The 23,710-nt window shown below is 44.2% G+C and overlaps 1 protein-coding gene across 6 annotated transcripts; it reads right to left on the bottom strand.

Annotated features, from left to right (window-relative positions):
• Positions 1 to 5,475: 5,475 nt before the first annotated feature.
• On the bottom strand, positions 5,476 to 23,430 carry LOC139559080 (tripartite motif-containing protein 46-like). Of its 6 annotated transcripts, none has more exons than XM_071374763.1 (13): positions 22,881 to 23,430; positions 21,522 to 21,593; positions 16,129 to 16,393; positions 15,787 to 15,940; positions 14,408 to 14,606; positions 14,149 to 14,295; positions 13,695 to 13,790; positions 12,916 to 13,169; positions 11,813 to 11,934; positions 10,459 to 10,797; positions 9,160 to 9,389; positions 7,622 to 7,689; positions 5,476 to 7,335 (listed from the first exon to the last, which is right to left on the bottom strand). In XM_071374763.1, exons 3-13 carry the CDS (start codon positions 16,385 to 16,387, stop codon positions 6,870 to 6,872), a joined length of 2,334 nt encoding a protein of 777 aa, XP_071230864.1. In that variant the 5' UTR covers positions 16,388 to 16,393; positions 21,522 to 21,593; positions 22,881 to 23,430; the 3' UTR covers positions 5,476 to 6,869. The 6 variants fall into 6 exon arrangements, with proteins under 6 accessions (XP_071230864.1, XP_071230859.1, XP_071230860.1 ...); XM_071374758.1 differs by lacking the exon at positions 21,522 to 21,593 and having other exon boundaries at positions 22,881 to 22,965; positions 23,207 to 23,430; XM_071374759.1 differs by lacking the exon at positions 21,522 to 21,593.
• Between the last annotated feature and the right edge of the window lie 280 nt (positions 23,431 to 23,710).

The raw sequence follows: 23,710 nt of genomic DNA, 5'->3' as shown, positions 1-23,710 counted from the left end.
GCTAATTTAGCGCTACATTTTGTTTTCGTTATAAAACATTTAATAAATCTGAAATATTGTTTGGATTCACCAGATGTTGGGCTTTCAATATCTGTACGCTGTGTATTTTTCTGAAATGTTTTAAGATGAGTAATTCGTTATATGACGTTGGTCTCTGTAATTGTTCTGGCTGGGTCAGCACTATTTCAGATTGCAGCTGCAATGTAGAACTGTGATTTATACCTGAAAAATGCACATTTTTCAAAAAAAAAACTATGCTATACCATAAATATGTTATCAGACTGTCATCTTATGAAGTTGTTTCTTGGTTAGTGGCTATATATATTTTTATTTAGTCGAATTAGTGATAGCTACTGACGCAGGAAAAAACTTTTGGGAGTAAAAAAATCGTGTCCTTTGCTAACGTGGTTAGCTAATAGATTTACATATTGTGTCTTCCCTGTAAAACATTTAAAAAATCTGAAATGGTGGCTTTATTCACAAGACCTGTATCTTTCATCTGGTGTCTTGGACTTGTGATTTAATGATATTTAGATGCTACAAGTTACTTGTGACGCTATGCTAGCTATGCTACTCAGTGGGGGGGGGGGGGGGGGGGGTGCTACCGGATCAGGGTTGGTGACTCGTGAGAAGTTAACAGAGTCACAATCACTCCCGCCCTTTGCCTCGCACTTCATTGAATTTCTTCACTTTGACAGGTCGAAGCGGGGCTCTATTCACCATGGGGGCAGTTATTACCCCCGGGTCCTCGGAACCTAAGACCCATCTGTAGACGGTATGTTTTTGCTAAGGGTTAGTCACATGCCATCCCACTTCATGCTCTGAGAAGCGTGGAAGGGAGCTCCCACCTTAATGTGTAGAGTCCCGTACTCAGGCAAACCTGAGACCTGGTAGTACCTAACCGCTAAGCACCGACCGTCTCCCTTTAATGCTCACTCTTTGGCGTTCGATTCAAACCTTTGCGGTTTATAGTTACCTAAGTATGCGGGGGACGCGCGTTTAAACAGAAGGCGCTGTGAATTTTGGGCCTGCTCTGAAATATGTGATAGTTGGCTTCTAAATGAGTTGGAAAAAGTGGGTGTGGTGTCAGTTTGTATCAGTTTGGTGTCAGAATGATATCTAATTGACTGATGGACGGTGACTTGCTGGCTGACTTTGTTCATTTGCAATAAGTTTAAACATTGATGAACCATCACCAAATTGACATTCTGAAATCAACACCAACGAGCGATGGAGAGGAACCAGAATCACTGCCCGGCCATCCCGAGTTCATCGGGCCAGTCAATTTTGCATTCCTGCAGCTTTTTTTAGCATGTCAAATTCGTGATGGTAAATGCCCATTGAAACATATTGCAAATGGACAGCCGGGCGCCTGGTGATTGGAATGGGTTACCAGGAGCACATTTTTAAAATGGTTTTTAATGCCTTTAGGGGGGTGCAAGGGGTCCACGGCTGGGTAGGGAGCAACCCCACCCGTGCCCATCCAATAGGGGGTGCCCCTGGTCATTTTGGACGTTTTTCAAAAAATCATTAAAAAACGACAGAGTCCCACTTCTCCCTCATCATACATGACAAATAGACCATCTAGGTTGATTCATGGCTTAACATAGGGCTATATATCATTTGGGCAGTATAAATGACATTTGGACATGGTTCACTGACTTTTGGGTTTGGAAACCGACTTCCTATGATCGTACATTGCAAATGGACATAACACCCTGATTTGGCACTTTCAATACTTTCATATTGCATTTGGACATTTCTTATGGCATTTGGCAATGGTTCACTGACTTTTGACTTCCTATGAAATCATATTGCAAATGGACAAAACATATGCCCTATGGACAAGTAAAAAAAATATGACAATAAAATATGACAAAAGTATGTTCATACAGTTCTTATACATGTATAATTGACACAACAAATCGAAAGAATTTCAAAAAACAGTCCAGAAAGCACTTTTTAAGGTGGTGATAAGTTTTTGAAAAAAAAATCTAATTTTCAAAGTTTGACCCTTGGGTCTTGACTTGATGTGCATTTGCAATATGAAAATTTACCATGGAGCGAGCTCGCCATCTATTGTATTTTTGCTGTGTGACACTTGGCATTTGCCATATGGCATTTGCAATAAGTTTAGAATGAAACGGCGTCCATTTGAGTGGTATTGTACATCGTGTATATGTTTCGTACGGTGCCAATAAGTTCCCATTAATTTTTGTTCATTTCAGGGGGGTATTCCCTTACATCAGATCAGGCCTCATCTGAGTGGAATCACCTCAGATACAGAACTGTTCTTTTTCACGTCCTGCGGGAAAACGAACGGTAATCTCAGTGAGTATGTGGGTCAGATATTTGCAGAGTTCGGCATTGGAAGTAAAGTGACCTTCGGTACAATTTGACGAAGCGTTGCTACAATGAACTTTAATCAAGGGTTGGTTACAGACCGGGGAACCGTGGCTGACCATATGTGTCATTCTCTGGAAACGCAGGCACGGTACTACCGGTACCATAATTTGCCTCGTAACGCCAGCCGGGCCCAGTCATTAATTGAGGGACAAATCAATCCATGATTCACTGATAAATAAAGTACATTTATTTCAAATTCACCCTTGTCTTTGTGTGTCATTTGGTCACGGTTGAGAATGTATGGAGGCCTGGGGGTCTGAATGACCAGGGTGTTATGGGGTACCAGGGGCACCGAGCTGAAGTGACAGGCCGAGATAGAGGGCAGGCAGGTGGGCAGGCAGGGCAGAGAGAGTAAGCCCAGAGGCATGGAGATCTGGAGCTCCCTTGGTAGTGCAATGAGAGAGAAGTATGACTCTGTCATTGAATTACATTGGGTTACCAGGTGCCCTTGGTGGGGGGTGTGGGGCCCCCCTATGGGGTCTCCCAAACCCGTGTATGGACACCCAGTCCAGCCCTGGTGGCTCCAGGAGCCATCCCCCCAATCGTCACCTGGTAACCCGTTCAATCACTAGGCGCACAGTCAAACATAGTGCAATGAACAGAGAAGTTGACCATAGCCTGATTTCTGAGAAGTTTGGACATTGAGTGATTATTGAAGATTTTCTCAAAATCTCATAAATGGACCAATGGCGCCCTCCAGTGACTTGGCCAGGTAGTGGGGTGCTCCCTAGCCGGGCATGGAGGCCTGGATCCCCCTAAATGGATACAAAAGCATTTTGAAAATATACGCCTGGTAACCCATTCAATCACCAGGCGCACAGCCAAACATAGTGCAATGACAGAGAAGGGTGGACTCTGTCGTTTTCTGAAGATTTTTGAAGATCCTCCTAAAATGACCAGGGGCGGCCCCCATTGACTTGGGCCCGTAGTGGGGTGCTGCCTAGCCGGGCATGGAGGCCTGGATCCCCACTAAATGCATTAAAAACCATATTGAAAATCTATGCCTGGTAACCCATTCTTACGTCTCTCAGAGCAGGTTGCTCGGACCTCCAGTCCGCTGAAAACCGAAGGAATAGCTTGATCACTTAGCTCAACAAACCGGCTTATCTCTGCAGCATCTGTGAAATTTCGCACTGTGCTTTGTCTGGGTCTGCCGCGAATCCCGATCCATCTTTGCCAAGCAGAGTAACACCGTTCTAATTCCACTGGGTTTAGCCCGCAGACTATTCGGCATGAACTGAAGAAGATAATTCAGGAAACTTCAAACATCAGCCTGGTAAATTTTTTAATGTGGATGGTGCCAAACCACGGTCTTCACATTGGCCATACCACTCACACACGTCTGTAATTATCCAGGGAACACAGTCCTTCATCGGTCTTGCCCTCTGACATAACGCGGAGGAATTCCCTTACCCGGGAAACACTGGTGCGACTATTGTCAATTCGTTTCACTGAAGGGTTTTTACCCAGAATAAAGTGTTCCGTTCATATTCAGTTAAAATTGCATTCAATGCTGGACAATTCAGCGTCGACTTCATCACTCTCGCTGTTTGTTGAAGTCGCCCCGACGCAGCCTTGCTCCCTCGGTTCCAAACGTGGTTCCACACCGATCTGAATGGTTGGCAGCGCCGCTCCCGCCCGCCGCCACCGCCCTCTCACTCTCGTCCCCCAGCTGCTGCTCCACCACCACCGACTGCTCACTTTCAACCCCCTGCAAAGTCACAGGATTCTCCCTGGGCTCCAGCCACATTCCACCAACATTGGTCCCCTGCATGTACTGCCCTGATTCGGCCTGCTGTCTGTCAGTCGAATGCTGGCTAGATAGCATAGCATGCTTCCATTCAATGGTACCAGACTTAAGTGCGTGGGCGACTTTGAAATGTTTGTCTATACCCCCAATATTCTGCTTGGAACAAAGCCCACAATCAAGTTTTTGCCTGATCTTCATAGCTTCTCTCTCCTGCCTTCCTGCGTGTCTCTTTGTTTGCTCCAACGGCCACCAACGAACTAACCCTAACAAGGGCTTAAAGTCAATTTTTTTGAGAGTACTAATGTTACTGTCTTTAAAAAAAAAAAATATGTTTTACTAATGTTACTGTCCCCACTTCAACAAGAAAATACTTAAATACATGTAATTTGGTCCTTGAAACATTTTACTGAAATACAGTAGAATTCCAGTCATTCCTATGGAGGACTGCTCCTTTTGGCCACTGGTGGCTTCAAAGCCTCTTAATGAACAATTCATAGCATCAGCAATCTAGTGTTTATATACAGCACCAGTCAAAAGTTTGGACACACCTACTCATTCAAGGGTTTTTACTTTATTTTTTACTATTTTCTACATTGTAGCATAATAGTGAATACATCAAAACAATGAAATAACACATATTGAATCTCGTAGTAACCAAAAAAGTGTTAAACAAATCTAAATATATTTTGTATTCTTCAAAGTAGCCACCCTTTGCCTTGATGACAGCCTTGCACACTCTTGGCATTCTCTCAACCAGCTTCACCTGGAATGTTTTGCCAACTGTCTTGAAGGAGTTCCCACATATGCTGAGCACTTGTTGGCTGCTTTTCCTTCACTCTGAGGTCCAACTCATCCCAAACCATCTCAATTGGGTTGAGGTCGGGTGATTGTGGAGGCCAGGTCATCTAATGCATCTGATCTCAAATATAAAATATATTTAGATTTGTTTAACACTTTGGTTACTATATGATTTCATATGTGTTATTTCATAGTTTTGATGTCTTCACTCTTATTCTACAGTCTAGAAAATATTACCAATAAAGAAAAACCATGGAATGAGTAGGTGTTTCCAAACTTTTGACTGGTACTGTACATCATTGGTCAAAACACTTGCAGTAGTCACCCCTATGCAGTTTTTAGGTTTCCTTCACAAAATAGGTTAAATAAAATGTTATATGTTAAATAAAAAGTGAATGGCTAGAGTCTGTTTTGACATGAAAGTACTCAGAAAATGTGACACATACAGATGCAAAGGACAATGAACTGAAGCTGGTTTGACTACTACTTCTACCACCACCCATAACAATAAGGAGGACAGGTTTTTCTTATTTTCAGAATTTGTGTTTATTTAGCGTTAATTGTTGGTCTATGTTTTTTATTTTTACAAACATTCTGCCAGCAGGAGAAGTCTACATTTCGTCTGCGTCCCACTTTTGACCAAGAATCGAGTTGGTCGAAAGTAGTGCACGATATAGGGAATCGGGTGCCATTAAGGATACAACCTACATTTCCAGAAAGCTTATCATTCATAAGGAGCACTGCTCATTATTACAATCAAGCCCACTTTGAAATAATCCAAAATATTCCCTAAAAGCCAAAAGTATCATTAGCCAATGGTGATCAATATGATTATCAGACAAGTTAATTACTGCATTCTCGCTCCTTCTCCTACACATACACACACGCACGCACGCACGCACGCACGCACACACTGCAGAAGTTAAACATTGGAAAAACAATCAATGCACAAACGTATTAATCAAGAAGCAAGTGATAAAGGTGGCTGAAGCCGAAGCAGTATCATTCAGTTCCTCATTACAGTGTTGCCTCATGTTCATGTTATCCTCCTAACTAAATCTACTGTCTACTCAATTACAACAATATTTAGTCCAGAGAAATCACTTTGGTTGGGGTTGTGATGGAGTGAGTGGGAAGATTTCACTAACAGTCAGGACTTTTTACCATTGGAGATGCACAGACGTAGATGTGTAAAAAGTGTTAGTACACAGTGAAGGGGAACCTGTTACATGAAGTATCAAAAAACATAGATATTTCAAATTCAAATCTGGACCTCAAAGCCAGTTCCACCAGGGACACCAGGTAGGTGGAATTAATTATCAGGTAGAACGGGAACCAACAGTAGTCCTGACCTTGTAGGGTAAGATTTGAATACCCCTGACATAGATGAACACCCAGACATAACATGACCGAGAAAGAGTGTTTCTAAACTATATATGTTCTTGCGTAAATATAAACATATATACTGTAAATATATACAGTATAGTGTGGTTAATAGCGCAAGTGTCAAAGATATAATGAGACATTACATAATTGCTGTGTGTGTAATTTGACAGCCCCTACTTAAGCAATTTAGTATTTCTGACTAAATAAAATGTGCACACCCAAAAAATTATGTAGTAAAGTTAAACACATTTGCATATTGGTTGCAATAAAAACAAGTTTTCTTATACAAATGAAATACAAAACAATCTCTGAGGTTACTAACTTTTTGCTCCGGCCAAGTAAATAGCTTACAATTAACTTTACATTCTATGTCCAATCAATCACCTCAGATGTTTGATGCGCGTTTTAAAGGCAATGTTACCGCATTTGCGGAGATCGCATTCAAGGTAAACGTTGCAGATGTTGTCACAATTGGAAATTACCTTTAAATGTCAAGCGCGCTATGCCGTGGTTTCAGATTGAAACTGGCCTAGTTATTCAGATTAGTGACACGTGATTGGATGGTGACCCTCCTGACTGGAGTCTGGTCTGCCATCCGATTGGCCACAAGCTCCTGTAACTGCAGCGCCCCTCCGCCAATAAAACAGAAAGCCGGGCAAACGGGGCCGGAGCAATCGACAGGCCCTTCCCACAGTGGACGGAGCGAGTGGGCATCGTAGAAAGTGACGCGACACTTCTCGAAATCAAGGCACACCCCGAGCCTGGGAGGCAGGGGGTAGGTGAGGCCCGTAGGCGAGGAGGCGGGGATGTTTCCGTTGGAGATGGTGGGGCTGCGGCGAGGGCTGGTGCCGTTGGCGGGGCAACCATGGTTGTTATGATGGTTGGGACCGTGGGGCAGGAAGATCTTGCCCATCCCCATGGTGAGGAAGGAGAAGGGGGGAGGGGAGTCCAGGGAATCCTCCGCCCCACTGTCATGACCACTGTCTGGGTCATAGCTAGAGAGAGAGAGAGAGAGATGAGTCATACATACACACACACACAACTAAGGCCCGTTTTCATAAAGCATCTCAGAGTAGGAAGGCTGATCTTCATGTCCCCCTGTCCATGTAATCTTATTCATTACGCTGTAAAAGGCAATACTGATCCTAGACCAGCACTCCTACTTTGAGACATTTTTTGAATACAAGCCCTGATGTAGGTCAGTCTCTCCTCAACATATTTTCCATTGACTACTTCCTGTCCTCCATGCACTTTACAGCCTTAACCTCCAGCACCACTCACCGGGGACTGGCCATGTCTTGGGGAAGGTGAAACCACTCCTGTAGTTTGGCCTCTAGGCCCACCCCCACCTGTGGAACAGATAGAGAGAGGCACTGAAAACGGGCAGCAACATACAATGGGGTCTAAAATGATTGGCACCCTTGATAAAGATGAGCAAAAAAGACCGTATAAAATAAATAATACAAATACTGAGCTATATTGTATGCTCCAGAATATTTTTAAATTACATTATTTTATACTAATACAATACTAATAGAAATAAATAGAAAGTAATAAGTAAAAAAGTAATATATTTTTTTCTCCATTTAAAATGTTGTTTTTGTCATCATTATTTTGACGGCAAACCCACCACTGGTGTGTGTGGTAAAACAGCTCTATTTTCATTTAATCTGACCATAGCACCGGTTCCAATCAAAGTGCCAATGCCGTTTAGCAAACTCCAGACATTTACATTTGTTGGATGACATGAAAATAGAGATCTTTGGCCACGCACACCAGTGGTGGGTTTGTCGTCGAAAAATAAGTAACCATAATCAGAAAAGAACCCCATATCTACTGTAAAATATGGTGGTGGATCTTTGATGTTATGGGGTTATTTTGCTTCCACTGGTCCTGGGGCCCTTGTTAAGATCAACGGCATCATGAACTTTACACAGTACCAGAACATTTTAGGGGGGAAAAATGGTTACTTCTGCCATGAGGCTGAAAAATTGTCTGCAAGTGGATCTTCCAGAAAGACAATAACCCCAAGCACACATCAATATCCACAACTGGTAAATTTCCACAAAATCGACATTTTTCAATGGCCATGTCTCCGGACTTGAACCCCATTGAAAACCTGTGGTTTGAATTGAATAGGGCAGTCCATAAGCACTGACGAAGGATATCAAGAATTCTGTATGGACGAATGGTTTAGAATCCCTTCCAGTGTGTTCTCCAATCTCATAAAATATTTTATTTAAATAACTTGCAAGGTGAGTTATTGAAAGGTATTGAAAATGGGGCGGCAATAATTTTGACCCCTATCTTTTTGAGAAAAAAATATGAGTTTCTTTCTCTGAGCAATAATATTATCATACAATATGATTCTTTTCATATTTGTTTTGCATAAATATAGCTCAGTATTTTGTATTATTTATTTGTTGCTCATCTTTATCAAGGGTGCCAATAATTTCAGAGCCCAGAGTACATTATTACCCAAGAGGTCAACATGCAAAAACACATATGATCACACATTCATTTTCATACACATTTTTGTATATAGCCTACAAAAACCATACAAAATACACCACACCATCTACAGTACAGTAAGGGCCAATCCCAAATTGCTCTTTAAACCCTACGCAGTAGCGGAGATCTGAGAGGATTTGATTGGTGTAAAGTAAACGTCCACCTAGCCTATCAGAGGGCAAGGTGGAGTTATTACCAAATGGATTTCACCTGTCAAATCCTCTCAGATCTCCACAGCTGAATAGGGCACGGGGCTTTGGGGACGATATGGGATTGGGCAAAACTCTCTTTCCAGCCGTTCCACTTGCCTTGACCAGATAGGAGCCGGGCTCCACTGAGCATGCCCAGTAGTGCCTGCCCTGGGTGATGGCCACATCGCCCACCAGCAGGTCTGCAGTCAGGTGACAGGAAGTGAGCGCTAGGTCGGCGGCCTGCAGCAGGGACAGACCGGGGACGCTCCGGGCGCAGCGCTGCTCCTTACTCACCACCAGCCGGTCGGCATGGAGACCCCAGCGAGAGTCCAGGTAAAAATTTAACACTGAGAGAGGAAGGCAGGGGAGGAGAGTGAGATGGAGGGAGGCAGGAGGAGAGGGAGATGGAGGGAGAGAGGGTGGAAGGAGGAGTGCATTTTTAGGAAAGAGAGAAGTGGGAAGGGGAGGGTTTTGATGGGATGGAGTAAAGAAGTGAAATAGGAGAGAGGTAGAAGATAAGGGTACAAAGGAGGTAAATACAGGGATAGAGGAGTAGTAAGACTTAGAATCAGGGCAAGGAAAGAACTGAGAGGGTTAAGAGAGGAGGAGAGGTATAGACAACATGCAACTCCTCTGGAATGAGGAGAGGAGACAAGGACTAATAGAGAGGGAGTCAAACTGTCCTTCATCAACAAACTGGAAACTGATAGAAAACATTCAAAGCAAAAGGTCAGTCAAAAGAGCAGTAGGAGAAGGGGATGCATCTTTCCTAAACTGGGATAATTTTGGGGATTAATATTCCTGAGGGAAATATAGAATAATTTACCAGGGGAGACGAGGGATACATTGACCACTCAGGACTTCTCAGACCCATTAGCATGGATCTCAACCAACCAAATCGATTTGTTAAGCCTCAGGTCTTAACAAACAGCAAACCTCATCAACACACTCTGAGATTTCATTATGGGAGAGAGGTAGAAAGAGGGTGGCTGGGAGAACAAGAGATGCATGGTATAAATGTAAAAGAGGTAGAGATATGTGCGAAGCAACAAGAGGGAAAAAGGAGAAAGGGTGTAGATGCTCACACTAACAGGCAGAGGGAGAAATGTGGATTGGGAGATTGGACCTAGGAGCGGAATGAGTGAGATGAGGAGAGATGTGAAGAGAAAGTGTAAAGAGGATGGGTTGGATAGAGAGATGGGATGGGTAAAGAGAGGGATGGGAGGAGAGATGGATGGTATGGGCAGAGAGAAGGATGGGAATGGGCAGAAAAAGAGAGACATTTGTCATTAAGATGCTCTCCATGGATACGGTTCTGATGCATATCAGCTATACCAAGACTTATAATGAGGCCAAGTGTGTGTGTTTGTGTGTGTATAGTGTGTGTGTGCCTTTAGAACCGTGTATAGACCTCACCTGGTGCTGGCGGTGTGTGTAGGTACACCTCCTCACTGTACTCCCCGAAGCCGGCCTTGTTGCAGCCTCTCACCCTCAACACATACACACTGTCCATCTCCAACCTGTCAATCACAGCACTGGTCCCGCCCACTTCCTCCAGCCGCTGCCAGCCCCAGCGGGCCGCAGCCAATCGTCCTTGGATACCACCTCTGGCCCCGCCTCCTGGCACCACACCACGGCGACGGAACTCCACAGAGAAGTGCCAGGCGGGAGCGGATTCCTGAGGCAGCCGCCAACACAGAAAAAGCTGGTCATAGGCCAGGGTCTTTTGGGTGTCAATGACAGGGGCCAGAGGGGCTGATGGGAGAAAAGATTACAGCTGTCAGTCAGATGTTAGATTCACAAACATACAATTCTCTCTGGCTTGATAACATATGCAATACTACCAGATGTTCATTACAGTTTGTAAACAAATCAAATCAAACTTTATTTGTCACATGCACCGAATACGTAGACCTTACCGTGAAATACATAGTTGAAGATGCAGTAATATGACATAATTAAAGGTAGACTCAGCGAGATGATGTTGCCTTAACCCTCTCTGGCTGACTCTGTCCTACTTCACCTTCATATCACCCTTCGTTATCCTCCTCTCCTCCTCTCTCTCTGGCTGACTATCCCTCCATGCCCCACTAGACCCCACCTTCATCTTCCTCTCCTCCTCTCTGGCTGACTCTATCCCTCCATGCGCCCCTAGACCCCACCTTCATCTTCCTCTCCTCCTCTCTCTCTGGCTGACTCTATCCCTCCATGCCCCTCTAGACCCCACCTTCATCTTCCTCTCCTCCTCTCTCTCTGGCTGACTCTATCCCTCCATGCCCCTCTAGACCCCACCTTCATCCTCCTCTCCTCCTCTCTCTCTGGCTGACTATCCCTCTATGCCCCACTAGACCCCACCTTCATCCTCCTCTCCTCCTCTCTCTCTGGCTGACTATCCCTCTATGCCCCACTAGACCCCACCTTCATCCTCCTCTCCTCCTCTCTCTCTGGCTGACTATCCCTCCATGCCCCCCTAGACCCCACCTTCATCTTCCTCTCCTCCTCTCTCTCTGGCTGACTCTATCCCTCCATGCCCCCCTAGATCCCACCATCTTCCTCTCCTCCTCTCTCTCTGGCTGACTATCCCTCTATGCCTCCCCAGCCACCTCCTTTATCCTCCTCTCCTCCTCTACCTCTGGCTGACTATCCCTCTATGCCTCCCCAGCCACCTCCTTTATCCTCCTCTTATCATCTCTCTCTGGTGGACTCTGTCCCGCTACTCCTCCCTAGCCCCCTATCCCCTCCTTCATCTTCCTCTCCTCCTCTGTCTCACCCTGGATGAACTGCAGGTCTGTGAGGAGTTTGAGCTCTTTGGAGACGTCCAGCTGGAAGTGTCTGAAGGAGGGATCAGCGGCCAGAGAGAAACACTGCAGCCCCTCGATGGACGTGGATAACCTTGGAGAGAGCGAGGGCGAGATGGAGGGAGGGAGAGAGAGAAAGGGAGAGACATTTAGATGAATTGTTTGGGAGTAGACGAGACATACAACAAGTCGGGGGAGGGAGGAATGCACTTTGCAGACATTACAATTTTATCATTAGGGTAACACGCACAGAGATGGGCAGTATTTCTGTAACATCAAAAGTTGTAGTTGTAGAAAAGTTGTAGAACACCTACTCATTCAAGGGTTTTTATTTATTTATACTATTTTCTACATTGTAGAATAATAGTGAAGACATCAAAACTATGAAATAACACATGGAATCATGTAGTAACCAAAAAGTGTTAAACAAATCAAAATATATTTTATATTTGAGATTCTTCAAAGTAGCCACCCTTTGCCTTGATGACAGCTTTGCACACTCTTGGCATTCTCTCAACCAGCTTCATGAGGTAGTCACCTGGAATGTATTTCAATTAACAGGTGTGCCTTCATGTGTTTGAGCCAATCAGTTGTGTCTCAGGTGTTGAACCTTGTTATGTTCATACAAATATTTACACGTCAAGTTTGCTGAAAATATACGCAGTTGACAGTGAGAGGACGTTTCTTTTTTTGCTGAGTTTACAAAGAACATCACTAAAACAATGCCATGTTATTTTTTGATCTAACAGGTATAATGTGTCCATGTGTTATTTTGCTGGGGATGTGGGATGAGCAGCGAAAACACACGAAAAAGGGAAAGAAGCATAGACAATAGACATTGATAGAAGGAGTGGGAGGAGACACAGAACAAGAAGAACAGAGAAACAAACAAACAAAACTAGGAAGTTAAAGAGCCCTGGGGTATGCATCCCAAATAGCACCCTATTCCCTACAGTGCACTACTTTTGACCAGAGCCCTATGTGGAATAGGGTGTTATTTGTATAACAATAGGGTGCTATTTGTATAAGTTGCCACGCTGTCCGCTGTCCAGACAGTCAGACCTATTGTGTGTACCTGCTGTGTGTCTGGCGCGCTGCCTGGACGAAGCAGGGCGGGTCCGTCTCCTTCAGCAGCTCCTGGGACAACGCCATGAGACCTGCATGCTCCAGCAGGCTCCGCCTCTCCGCCACCTGGCCCGCCAACGCCTCACCCCGCTTCTGCCTCGCCCTCTCCAGGGCCTCGGTCAATGAGGCGTGGCGCTCGGCGAGGAGGGCAGTCAGGTCCCTCACGCTCTGAGACAGCTGCTCCCGTGCCGCTACGCTGTTCGCCTGGGGACAGACAGCAACACACAGGGAGGTTAGGACCATAGAGATATACTGTCTATGAATCTATATTATTCTAGAGTTGTGTTCTCTTTCATTCTGTGATTAACACTGGCTACGCTGTTCAACAGTCAGACAGCAACACACAGGGAGGTTAGGTGGACCACAGAGATTATGTATTACACAGCAACACACAGGTTAGGACCATAGAGCAAGATATTTTATATACAGTATACAGTAGCATATGATGTTTACTGTGGTAAACAATGTTGTCCATCGTGGTGTGGTCAGTAGGATCAATGATCCTAATTTGCCTAAATATTCTGAAATAACTTGAAATGGCCATGGTCTTATTGACTCAACAACCAAAAACACATATCTAAGTTGGACTTTCTTCACAAACCAGAAAATCTATAGTTATTGCTGGCTCTTTATCAAAGTTAGCTGGCTAACTCATTGATCCTGCTATGTAGTATATTCCTCTGGTGGGTTATTTCTGGATCTCTGCAGACTGCAGTGTTATTTAGTCACCTCTGTCTGAGTGATGGCACTCTCCAGCTGTGTGATCTGGCCCAGCACCGTCTCTTGGTTGGCCAGAACGTAGTTCATCTCCTTGGTAATCTTGTCCTGACAAATAAACAATGACAGCAAACAAAGAGTTTAACGCCCAGACCAGACTTAAATCCTAATGCACAACAGTAGCTCTGTAATACCCTACCCTACAAACCCACAGCTCAATGGCTACTCTTACCCCTTTTCTGTCATACACTGTACTACTCAACTAACCACCAACCATTGATGGCCAATCTCCATTGCGTGTGATATCCACTAATGCCACTGAGTATAGCAAATATTGCCATTTAGCAGGTACTCTTATGCAAAGCAGCTAAAAAGAATTACATACATTATTCAGTATATTGTACAGCATAAGGCCAATGCAGGAACCATGCTATAACCAATTAAGCTATTACACCCAGATGCCCACCTTGAGAGTCTGGTAGGCCTGGGCGACTGGCGCCACTTTGTGCCCGGCGTGTACGCGGCGCAGCTTGCAGAGAGGGCACAGCAACCGCTGGCACGTCCTACAGTAGAAGTGCAGACGCTCCTGGTCATGCTCAGGACACGACAGAACCTGGAGGAGGAGAGGCAAGAGGGATGAGAGAGAGAGGAGAGAAGAGAGGGATGAGAGAGGACAGAGAGGGATGAGAGAGGACAGAGAGGGATGAGAGAGAGGCAGGCCTCACCTTGGGCCTGAAGTTGAGGGTGGGCTGGACGTGTTCGTGCTGGGCGCGCGGCGTCCCCCAGGGGTGGTAGAGCTTGAAACACTCGTTACAGAAGCTGGCTCGGCAGTCGGCGCAGCCCTTGGTGGCCTCCAGGGACTGGGGAGGCTTGCAGAACTGACACATCACAGCCACACTGCCCAGGCTCACTGTGTGTCTGTACCTGAGAGGAGGAGGGGAGAGAGGGAGTGGGGGGTAGGAGAGGGGAATGATTAAAGGTAGGAGGGTAGGGGAGAGAAAGAGAGAGCATTGGGCGAATTAGGGCTGGATAGTAGTAGAAAGGGGGTGAGTGAGGGCGAAAAGAGGTGGAAAAAAGAGAGACAAAAAAAAATACGGTGGAAGGAGAAAACGGTGCCAAGACAGAGAGAGAGTGGATGGGTAGACATGGTGATAAATATCATAAAGAGATTACTGTACAGGGGGAAAATAAGTTGTTTGCAGTTACACTGCAGTAGTCCAGTGGAAGTGCAGTGTGTGTATGCTGCAGTGGGTTGCAGGAGCTCTGCTAGCTTGGGAGATCTGCTAGTTTCCTCTCTAGCACAGCTTCACGCAGATTAACAAGAGTCAGCACTTGGCACCCTATTCCCACTATATAGTGCACTACATTTGACCAGGGTCGGCTCTTTTTAGCAGGGTGCCATTTGGGACGCAGGACTTGGACACTTTCCCTCACTCACTATTTAAGGGGCTAAAGCTGCTACTAATTGAAATGTTACACTATAGCCTACCCTGCAGCATATAGGCATGTAACAACCGACCACAACACTGTGTGAATGCTGTTTTTATATGTATCTTTGTGTGAGTGTGTTTGTGCACGTGCATGTGCGTGTGTGTGTGTCAGGGGCAGCAGGTAGCCTAGCAGTTAAGAGGTTAGGCCAAAAACCGAAAGGTCACTGGTTCAAATCCCCGAATAGGTGAAAAAACTGTTGAGGTGCCCTTGAGCAAGGCACGTCACCCTAACTGCTCCTGTAAGTTGCTCTGGATAAGAGTGTCTGCTAAATGACTCAAATGTAAATGTGAGATCTGAACCTCTTAGGAAACAAAAATCTTAAACAGAAATTGCTTCCCGATGGCGACACTGATTTTGCAGGCAGAGAGGGCTACGTCCTCCCTTACAGAAAAACCACGATTTCACAGAAAATTCAGAAAATCGTGTGAAAACGTCATTTCGGAACACCAAATGTGATCATGTGTTTTGCATGTTGCTTTACATGTCATCACATTAACTTCACATAAGATCACACGGGATCACGTGAAATTCTCGATTTTTCACGTAAGGGCTCACAAGACCATGAACCGACACCTCCACTCCATATGATTGTGCATACGTGCGTGTGTGTTACCTCTCTACGATGCGCTCCAAGGTGAGGTTACGCAGGCAGTCAGTCAAGCCCTTCTCTCCCAGGTCTACCTCCCTCCCACAGGATGGGCATGGAAATAACATTGCATGGGGTGGTTCCTTACGCCGTCGCCCCGGCGACAGATAGGTCCCAAATCCTGGATACAGGGTGGGAGAGGGGATGGGTAAAGGGTGGAGGAGAATAGAGTAAAAAAAGAATCAGAGGAGGATGTGTGTATTCCCATCGCATCCCCAGACTAGTCCTATTGATCGTCACATTCGACATTGAATCTAAAGACACACACACACTCTCTCTCACGTGCACACACTCACACACAAACATTACCTGAACGTAGCACGCGGTCAATGGGTCGATGGTCGGCCTTGCTGGGCATGGGCCTGCGTGTCTGGTGGGGAGAGCGGGTGTTGGGGGTGGAGGCAGGAGAGTTGGGCTCGGGCGGCAGCTCCGGAGGAGGGTAGCCATTTTGAACCAGGACCTCGGAGGCACACATCAGACAGACGCTGTGCTGACATGGCAGGACCACAGGCTGCTTGACGATCTCCTTACACACCGGGCAATGCAGCTCGCGCTCCATGCTCTTCATGTTAGACTGGGGAGGAGGGAGAGGTAGAGAGTCGATGAATCACACAGGTACAGCAGATAGACAGACCTAAGGTTTCCCCATGTCGCTCAGTTGGTAGAGCATGGTGCTTGCAAGGTCAGGGTTGTGGGCCACTACTGTAAGTCGCTCTGGATAAGAGTGTTTGCTAAATTACCTAAATGTAATGTGAATGGGGAGTCTCTACTACCTTGATATTCAAGGGAATTACTGTAATTCATTGAACTAAAATGAACCCACCAAGACAAAAAAAAGAGGGGGTCCGGGGATGAATTTATAATACATTTTTTGGAAAAGAGACCGAAGTATGTACGGGACAGAAACAGAGGAATGACATGAAGAATATTTAAGAGAGTTACAGAAATAAAAGAAAGACCTGTACCACCAACTACAACAAACCGCAGCACTCAAGATCCATAAACACGCAAGTCACGAGAACAAAGAGCACAGGAGATGAACGGTCTCGGTAAACTGAGTGAGATACAGAGAGGCTGAGATACAGAGAAGCTGAGATACAGAGAGGCTGAGATACAGAGAGGCTGAAGGAGGAGAGGTAGGCTGGCATCCCAAATGACACCCTATTCCCTATATAGTGCACTAACTTTGACAAGAGCCCTATGGGCCTTGGTAAAAAAAAGAATGCACTATATAGGGCCATCAAACTGAACTCTGGGCCTCGAAGCCAATTCCACAGCGTTTTTTCATTGTTCAACTATAATCAGGGACTGATTTCGACCTGGGACACCAGGTGAGTGTAATTCATTATCAGGTAGAACAGAAAACCAGCAGGTTCCGGACTTCGTAGGGTAAGAGTCGAATACCCCGGATATAGACAATAGAGTGCCATTTGGGATGCAGCCGTAGCGTGAGAGAGGGCAGAGATTTCTCTAGCTAAGTGTTAACATGTGACATTATGACAGCGGGCTTTATAAATAGCTGTCCTCAATGGGCTGTCAAAACAGTGTGAGACTCGTTAAATATCAATAAGGAAGGAGGAGCAGACGTTTTGTAATTCCTGCACACGCCTGATCCGGAGTGTGTGTGTGTGTGTGTGTGTGTGTGTGTGTGTGTGTGTGTGTGTGTGTGTGTGTGTGTGTGTGTGTGTGAGTTTGTGTGTGTGTGTGTGACCCCTGGTCCCGATGAGTTCATTCCACACACCTCTGCTGTATAGACTGGTGCTCCCTGCTGTCACACACACCATACCTGGGTGTATTCATAAAGTTTCCTGCAGAAGTGCTGATCTAAGATCAGTTTTGCCTTTTTAGAGCATAATCAATAAGATCTATATGGACAGTGGGACCTGATCCAAGACCAGCACTCCTACTCTGAGACGTTTTATGAATACAGACCTAGATCGGAAGGATGAATGGAGGAAATGCATTTGTAATGCTGAAGATAGCGTGTCCCTTAGAGCTACACAGTGGACACTGATAGGTCCAAGACTAGGTGTGTTGCTTCTGTGGTTGCCCTTGGCAGAGGTCAGAGACATAAAGCTCTGGCTAAAACAGCTAGCGGCTAGATTCTAGCTGTTTAACTTTTTAGATCATAATGAGTAAGATTACATGGACAGGGGCGACCTGATCCTAGATCAGCATTCCTACTCTGAGTGAAGGAAATGAACGAATGAATGAGCGAATGAGTGAGTGAGTGAATGAAGGAAATCCCCCTGTAAACTGTAGCAGCATCAGGAGCCTACACTCTTAGAAAAAAAGGTGCTATCTAGAAGCTTAAAGGGTACTTCGGCTGTCGCCATAGGAGAACCCTTTGAAGAACCATTTTTGATTGCAGGTCGAACCTTTTCTACAGAGGGGTTCAACATAAAACCCAAAAGGGTTCTCCTATGGGGACAGCCAAAGAACCCTTTTGGAACCCTTTTTTTATGAGAGTGTAACTGCTGCAGGAATGCATTAATACTGATAGCGCACACACACACACATTGACACTCACAGTGGCACACTCACTCTCACACTGACTCACTCACTCACTCCCAGATAAACACTCACTCACTCACAGACACACACACACTCACTCACTCAGACACACCCACACACCCACACCCACACCCACACACACCCACCCCACACCCACACCCACACCCACACACACACACACACACACTTTAATCAGACGGATTACTTTGAAAACCACTTAACCTAACAGATATCCATTATATTGATTGCTCTCATGCAGAGGGGAGAGGAAGAGGATAACAACCTCCCTTTGAATTTTCTAAACTAATCACATCCACTTCAGGGTTCAAGCCCTGAATGCTGATTGGCTGACAGCCGTGGTATATCAGACCATATACCACTGGTGTGACAAAACATTTATTTTTACTGCTCTAATTACATTGATAACCAGTTTATAATAGTAATAAGCCACCTCAGCGTTTTGTGGTATATGGGAAATATACCACGTGCGTCGTGATTAAGAACAGCACTTAGCTGTGGTATATTGGTCATATACTACACCTCATTGTGCCTTATTGCTTAAATATAGCACAGCCTAAATCAATTGATACATTTCCCACATTACAGGGGTTTTTTCAATCACTTTGGAAAAATGTTCAGATGTAAGTGGTACATTTTCAAAATGTTAAGTAAAAAACTCTTAACTGATAACACTTGTAATTGTCACGTTCCTGACCTGTTTTCTGTTAGTTTTGTATGTGTTAGTTGGTCAGGACGTGAGTTTGGGTGGGCAGTCTATGTTTTCTGTTTCTATGTTGGTTTTGGGTACCTGATATGGTTCTCAATTAGAGGCAGGTGGTTTTCATCTCCTCTGATTGAGAATCATATTAAGGTAGGTAGTTTCACTTTGTTTGTCGTGGGTGGTTGTCTCCTGTGTCTGTGTTTGTTTGCACCATACGGTACTGTTTCGTTCGTTCGTTCGTCGTTTTGTGTAGTCATTTTCCTGTTCGTGAGTTCTTCGTGTTATGTAAGTTCTTATGTTCAGGTTCGTCTACTCCGTTTGTTGTTTTGTTAAGTTTCAAGTTAAGTTCGTGTTTCCGTCTTTACTTAAATAAATAATGTCATATCAAGACGCTGCATTTTGGTTTAATCCCTGCTCCTCCTCTTCGGATGAAGAGGAGGAGGAACGCCGTTACAGTAATGCCCCCTATCTTATGTTCAGAACCTTTGACTGTGCATTCATTGGGGTTTCTCACATCTTTCACCCCTGAGCCATTCATGAAAAATCTAAGTTTTCCATGAAATACCATGAGCACATTTGGTTTAGTCACCAATACATCAGATAATGATAGGCTTACCGTTTAGTCATTTTAACTACCATTTAATCCAATCGAATTGTCCATACAAGTATTTGACTATAAATTGGTATGCATCATTTTTTTTTTTGTATCCAATGGCAGGTTGTGAGGACGTTGCGAAATATGTGAGTCTTACAGTTTTATTATCCTTATACAGTACATACGTAGGACAAATCATCAGAAATAGGGGTATTGTAAAGCAGTTTGCTAAAAACGTAGCATAGTGTTTTCTGCCTCATGCAACATTGTACAAGATCACATGTTCTGTGACTTGTCAACTGACGCAGTACCACCTATCTATCTGCTTGACAAACTGTATTAGCTTACAGTGCATCAATGAAATTCAGATAGAGAGTGGAATATATTGCTATACACAACCCAAATCTTTCAGCAGTGCATTGTACACTACACGCTTACAAAAAAAGTTGCCATCTAGAACCTTAAAGGGTTCTTCGGCTGTCCCCATAGGATAACCCTTTGAAGAACCCTTTTTGGTTCTTCGGTTTGCACAACCAAAGAATTTCTGCACAAACTGTCAGAAACCGTCTCAGGGAAGCTCATCTGCGTACTCGTCGTCCTCACAAGGGGTCTTGACCTGACTGCAGTTCGGTGTCATAACCGACTTGTGGGCAGATGCTCACCTTCAATGACCCTTGGCAAGCTGGAGAAGTGTGCACTTCACAGATGAATCCCGGTTTAAACTATGCCGGGCAGATTGCCGGGCAGTATGGCGCCGTGTGGGCGAGTGGTTTCAACGTTGCGAACAGAGTGCCCCATGGTGGTAGTGGGGTTATGTTATGGGCAGGCATAAGCTACGGACAACGAACACAATTGCATTTTATCGATTGTGCATTAAAATTGCCAGAGACACCTTAAAGAAATCCTGAGGCCCATTGTCTTGTCATTCATCACCTCATGTTTCAGCATGATAATGCACGGCCCAGTGTCTCAAGGATCTGTACACAATTTCTGGAAGCTGAAAATGTCCCAGTTCTTCCATAGCCTGCATATTCGCCAGACATGTCACCCTTTGAGAATGTTTGGGATGCTCTGGATCGATGTGTACGACAGCGTGTTCCAGCTCCTGACAATACCCAGCAACTTCACACAGCCATTGAAGAGTAGTGGGACAATATTCCACAGGTCACAATCAACAGCCTGACCAGCTCTATGTGAAGGAGATGTGTCGCGCTGCATGAGGCAAATGGTGGTCCCACCAGATACTGACTGGTTTTCTGATCCACACCCTTACCTTTTTTTTATGTATCTGTGACCAACATATGCATATCTGTATTCTCAGTCATGTGAAATCCATAGATTAGCACCTAACGAATTTATTTCAATTGACTGATTTCCTTGTATGTAAGTAAAATATTTTAAATTGTTGCATGTTGTGTTTATTTTTTGGTTCAGTGTACAGTATATACGTTAACTAGACACTACATAATTTTGGTTCAGCAGTTAACAGTTTTGAGCAGTTTGATTAAGTGATAGTTAATTGTATTGTTAACAAATGACAAGAACATCATATCAAAAGTAGGCCTATTGCATTTTGAAAAGCAGATACTTCGATTGAATATGTATCCAACTTGAAAGAGTGATTTGATGCAGCTAACAAGTGACTGTGAATTAATTTGTTGTACTCAAGTCAATTTAAAATGTGCTTAGAGTTTTGAAACATGAGCCATTTTCGTTTGGATTTTTGTGCTTACAGTTGTGAAAATGTACCACATAGCCTACTTGTTAAAAAATTTTGTATTATATGAAGCAATACCAAACAATCCACACACACATCACATCATAAAAAAACATGCAGACCTGGAGGTTAAAGAAAGATCGTTTATAATTTACCAGCAGGACATGGTTAGAGATCTTGTCTCGCTGTCATTCACCAATGTCAACTCCATCCTGTCCTTTCTTGTTCTGTTCAAAACAGCCGGCGACTAAATTAGCAATAGGCTAGACAGGCTATGCTACACTGGCTACAATCTATTGACGCCCACAAATGAGTTTTGCAAATAAGACCTATATTCCATATTAAAGCGAAAATTGATTTGCAATGCGATGTCTGTCTGTCACCGGTTTGATTTCCAGAACACGCGTTGTTCTACAGCCTATTTCTTACCTTCAACTGGAATCTAGGCGCCATGATATGAAGGTTCCATGGTAATCTGAGCGACGCACCCAGAGGAGATAGTAGAAGGGTAGGCCTACTTCTGCCCCGCCACGAGGTGTGGCATGGGAGATTTGTGAGATGCAAATATTTAAGGACTCCCTTTTCATTCCTGTTAATATAGTGCGTAAAAAGAGTCTCTCATTGTTCTATTTTTTTTAATTTTTTTAACTAGGTTAGCCTATTGCGCTGTGCAATATTCGGTACCCTAGTTTTTTTTTTATCTCCCCCTCTGCAGCGCAAGACCGCGCCGCTTTCCTGCATCCCGTCTCCATGGTAACGAGCATCCCTGGTCCCTGCGCATCCCCGGAGCACGCACAAAACGCGTAGCATTTTACTTGCACGGCTTCTTTATTTGTTTCCAGTGTGTCTAATGTTGCATTTGAATAGGCATATGGTGTACATTTCTTTAGCATTTTTGTTCTCCACCCCAAAAATATATATGCACGATAGAGCACCTTATAGCCTAGTTCTCAAAAATGTTCCCCAAAAAGGTTAACGCCTATAAAAGGCCTATAAGTGGTTCAATACATTTGGTAGGCATCCACATATTTGCAGGTGAATTCAATGGAAATTAGAATATTGCTTAATGGGAATAGTATGGTAAAGGATGGTGTTATTTAAAACATAAATATATGTTTCCTTTTGGTCTAGGTTGAAGACTATTTCTGCCATCATAACGAATTAATGACCACAATCAAGATAGAGGAATGGGGTGGAAGGGGAATAGCTTTTCTAGAAAACAGTGTATAGACAAGCCTATATCACATTAAAAAAAAGAGATCAATGTGTTACATTGAGCCGTGTTAAATGTTGGAAATTATTACATAGACTAATACGAGGGGTCCGACAGATGCATATGGGGGTGAATCAGACACCTGAAAATAAATGGTGATCTGTTTCTGATAGCCTAGGCTTTAGGCTACTGCCTGCATCATTAGCATATAAAATGTAATAGGCTATTAGTAGACTACAACGGGGAAACAACAAACCATGTAAACATATACAAAACACTGACATGACCAGATGTTACTCACACTAACACGAACCAGAGCGTCCATCATTGAAGAAGTGAGCGTTCAATCCGATTGTGCCTCCTTCGATGAATTAGACATGATAGGCCTACCGTTATCATAACAATAACAACAGGTTATTGCAAAATAGATATTCATAACTCCTGGATCAATTTAGCGTATATAGCCATAATAGACATCGGTTTTGCGCATTATTGGAAATGGACGCATGCGCATGAGCCTACAACCCTCAAAAAAAACCTTTGCAAAATAAAAATGAAGCCAAATGGAAGAGAGAAATGGAATTTGGTAACGAAATGAAATGAAAGCGATCATGAAAATACACACACCATTCCAAATGCTGCCAGATTATGCGCTTGGTAGGCTACTCCCCACCTAGTCGTCTCTCAAACTTCCTTTATCGAATCACATCAGCCTCGGAAATTCTGCCACGATTCAGTTTTTTTGTCTCTGTCGGGGTGAGGACTACAGTAGTCGGAGCATGCGTAATAAACCCGGCCTGTTACTAAAGAGTGACCTCGATTTTTTTTAAACATTTTACTTAAATTGCTACAGCTTTATAAACAGAATAAAAAGTTCAATGGAGTCTATAGCACAGGCGGGATAGCAAATGTTCATAAACGTGTACAAAACTAACCGCTTTCCAAACGTGGATCTTTGGTTGGGTATTTTTCCCATTTATTAGCAGCAAAGATAAAACATATCACGGTAAATACTTAGGCCTACACATAGCCTACACACCCTGTTTACTATCTCACATGCTATGCTCTGTTTAGCAGCGTTCTTGAGATCTTAATATAATCGAACAATATACGCCATTTAGCAGAGGCTTT

This window comes from Salvelinus alpinus, chromosome 29 (genome assembly GCF_045679555.1).
Source record: "Salvelinus alpinus chromosome 29, SLU_Salpinus.1, whole genome shotgun sequence".
Taxonomy (NCBI): domain Eukaryota; kingdom Metazoa; phylum Chordata; class Actinopteri; order Salmoniformes; family Salmonidae; genus Salvelinus; species Salvelinus alpinus.
The sequence above is the reverse complement of the archived record's forward strand: the minus strand, read 5'-3'. Positions and strand labels throughout refer to the sequence as shown.

Bases quoted from the DNA above. Each gene is read 5' to 3' on its own strand.
- LOC139559080 (XM_071374759.1), bottom strand. From the start codon at position 22,907: ATGATGGACGCTCTGGTTCGTGTTAGT. The intron at 7,690-9,159 runs GCAAGTGGAACG...TCTGTTCCACAG, and splicing joins CCGGCTCCTATCTGGTCAAG to GTGGGGGTGGGCCTAGAGGC. The intron at 7,336-7,621 runs GTGAGTGGTGCT...CTCTCTCTCTAG, and splicing joins CAAGACATGGCCAGTCCCCG to CTATGACCCAGACAGTGGTC.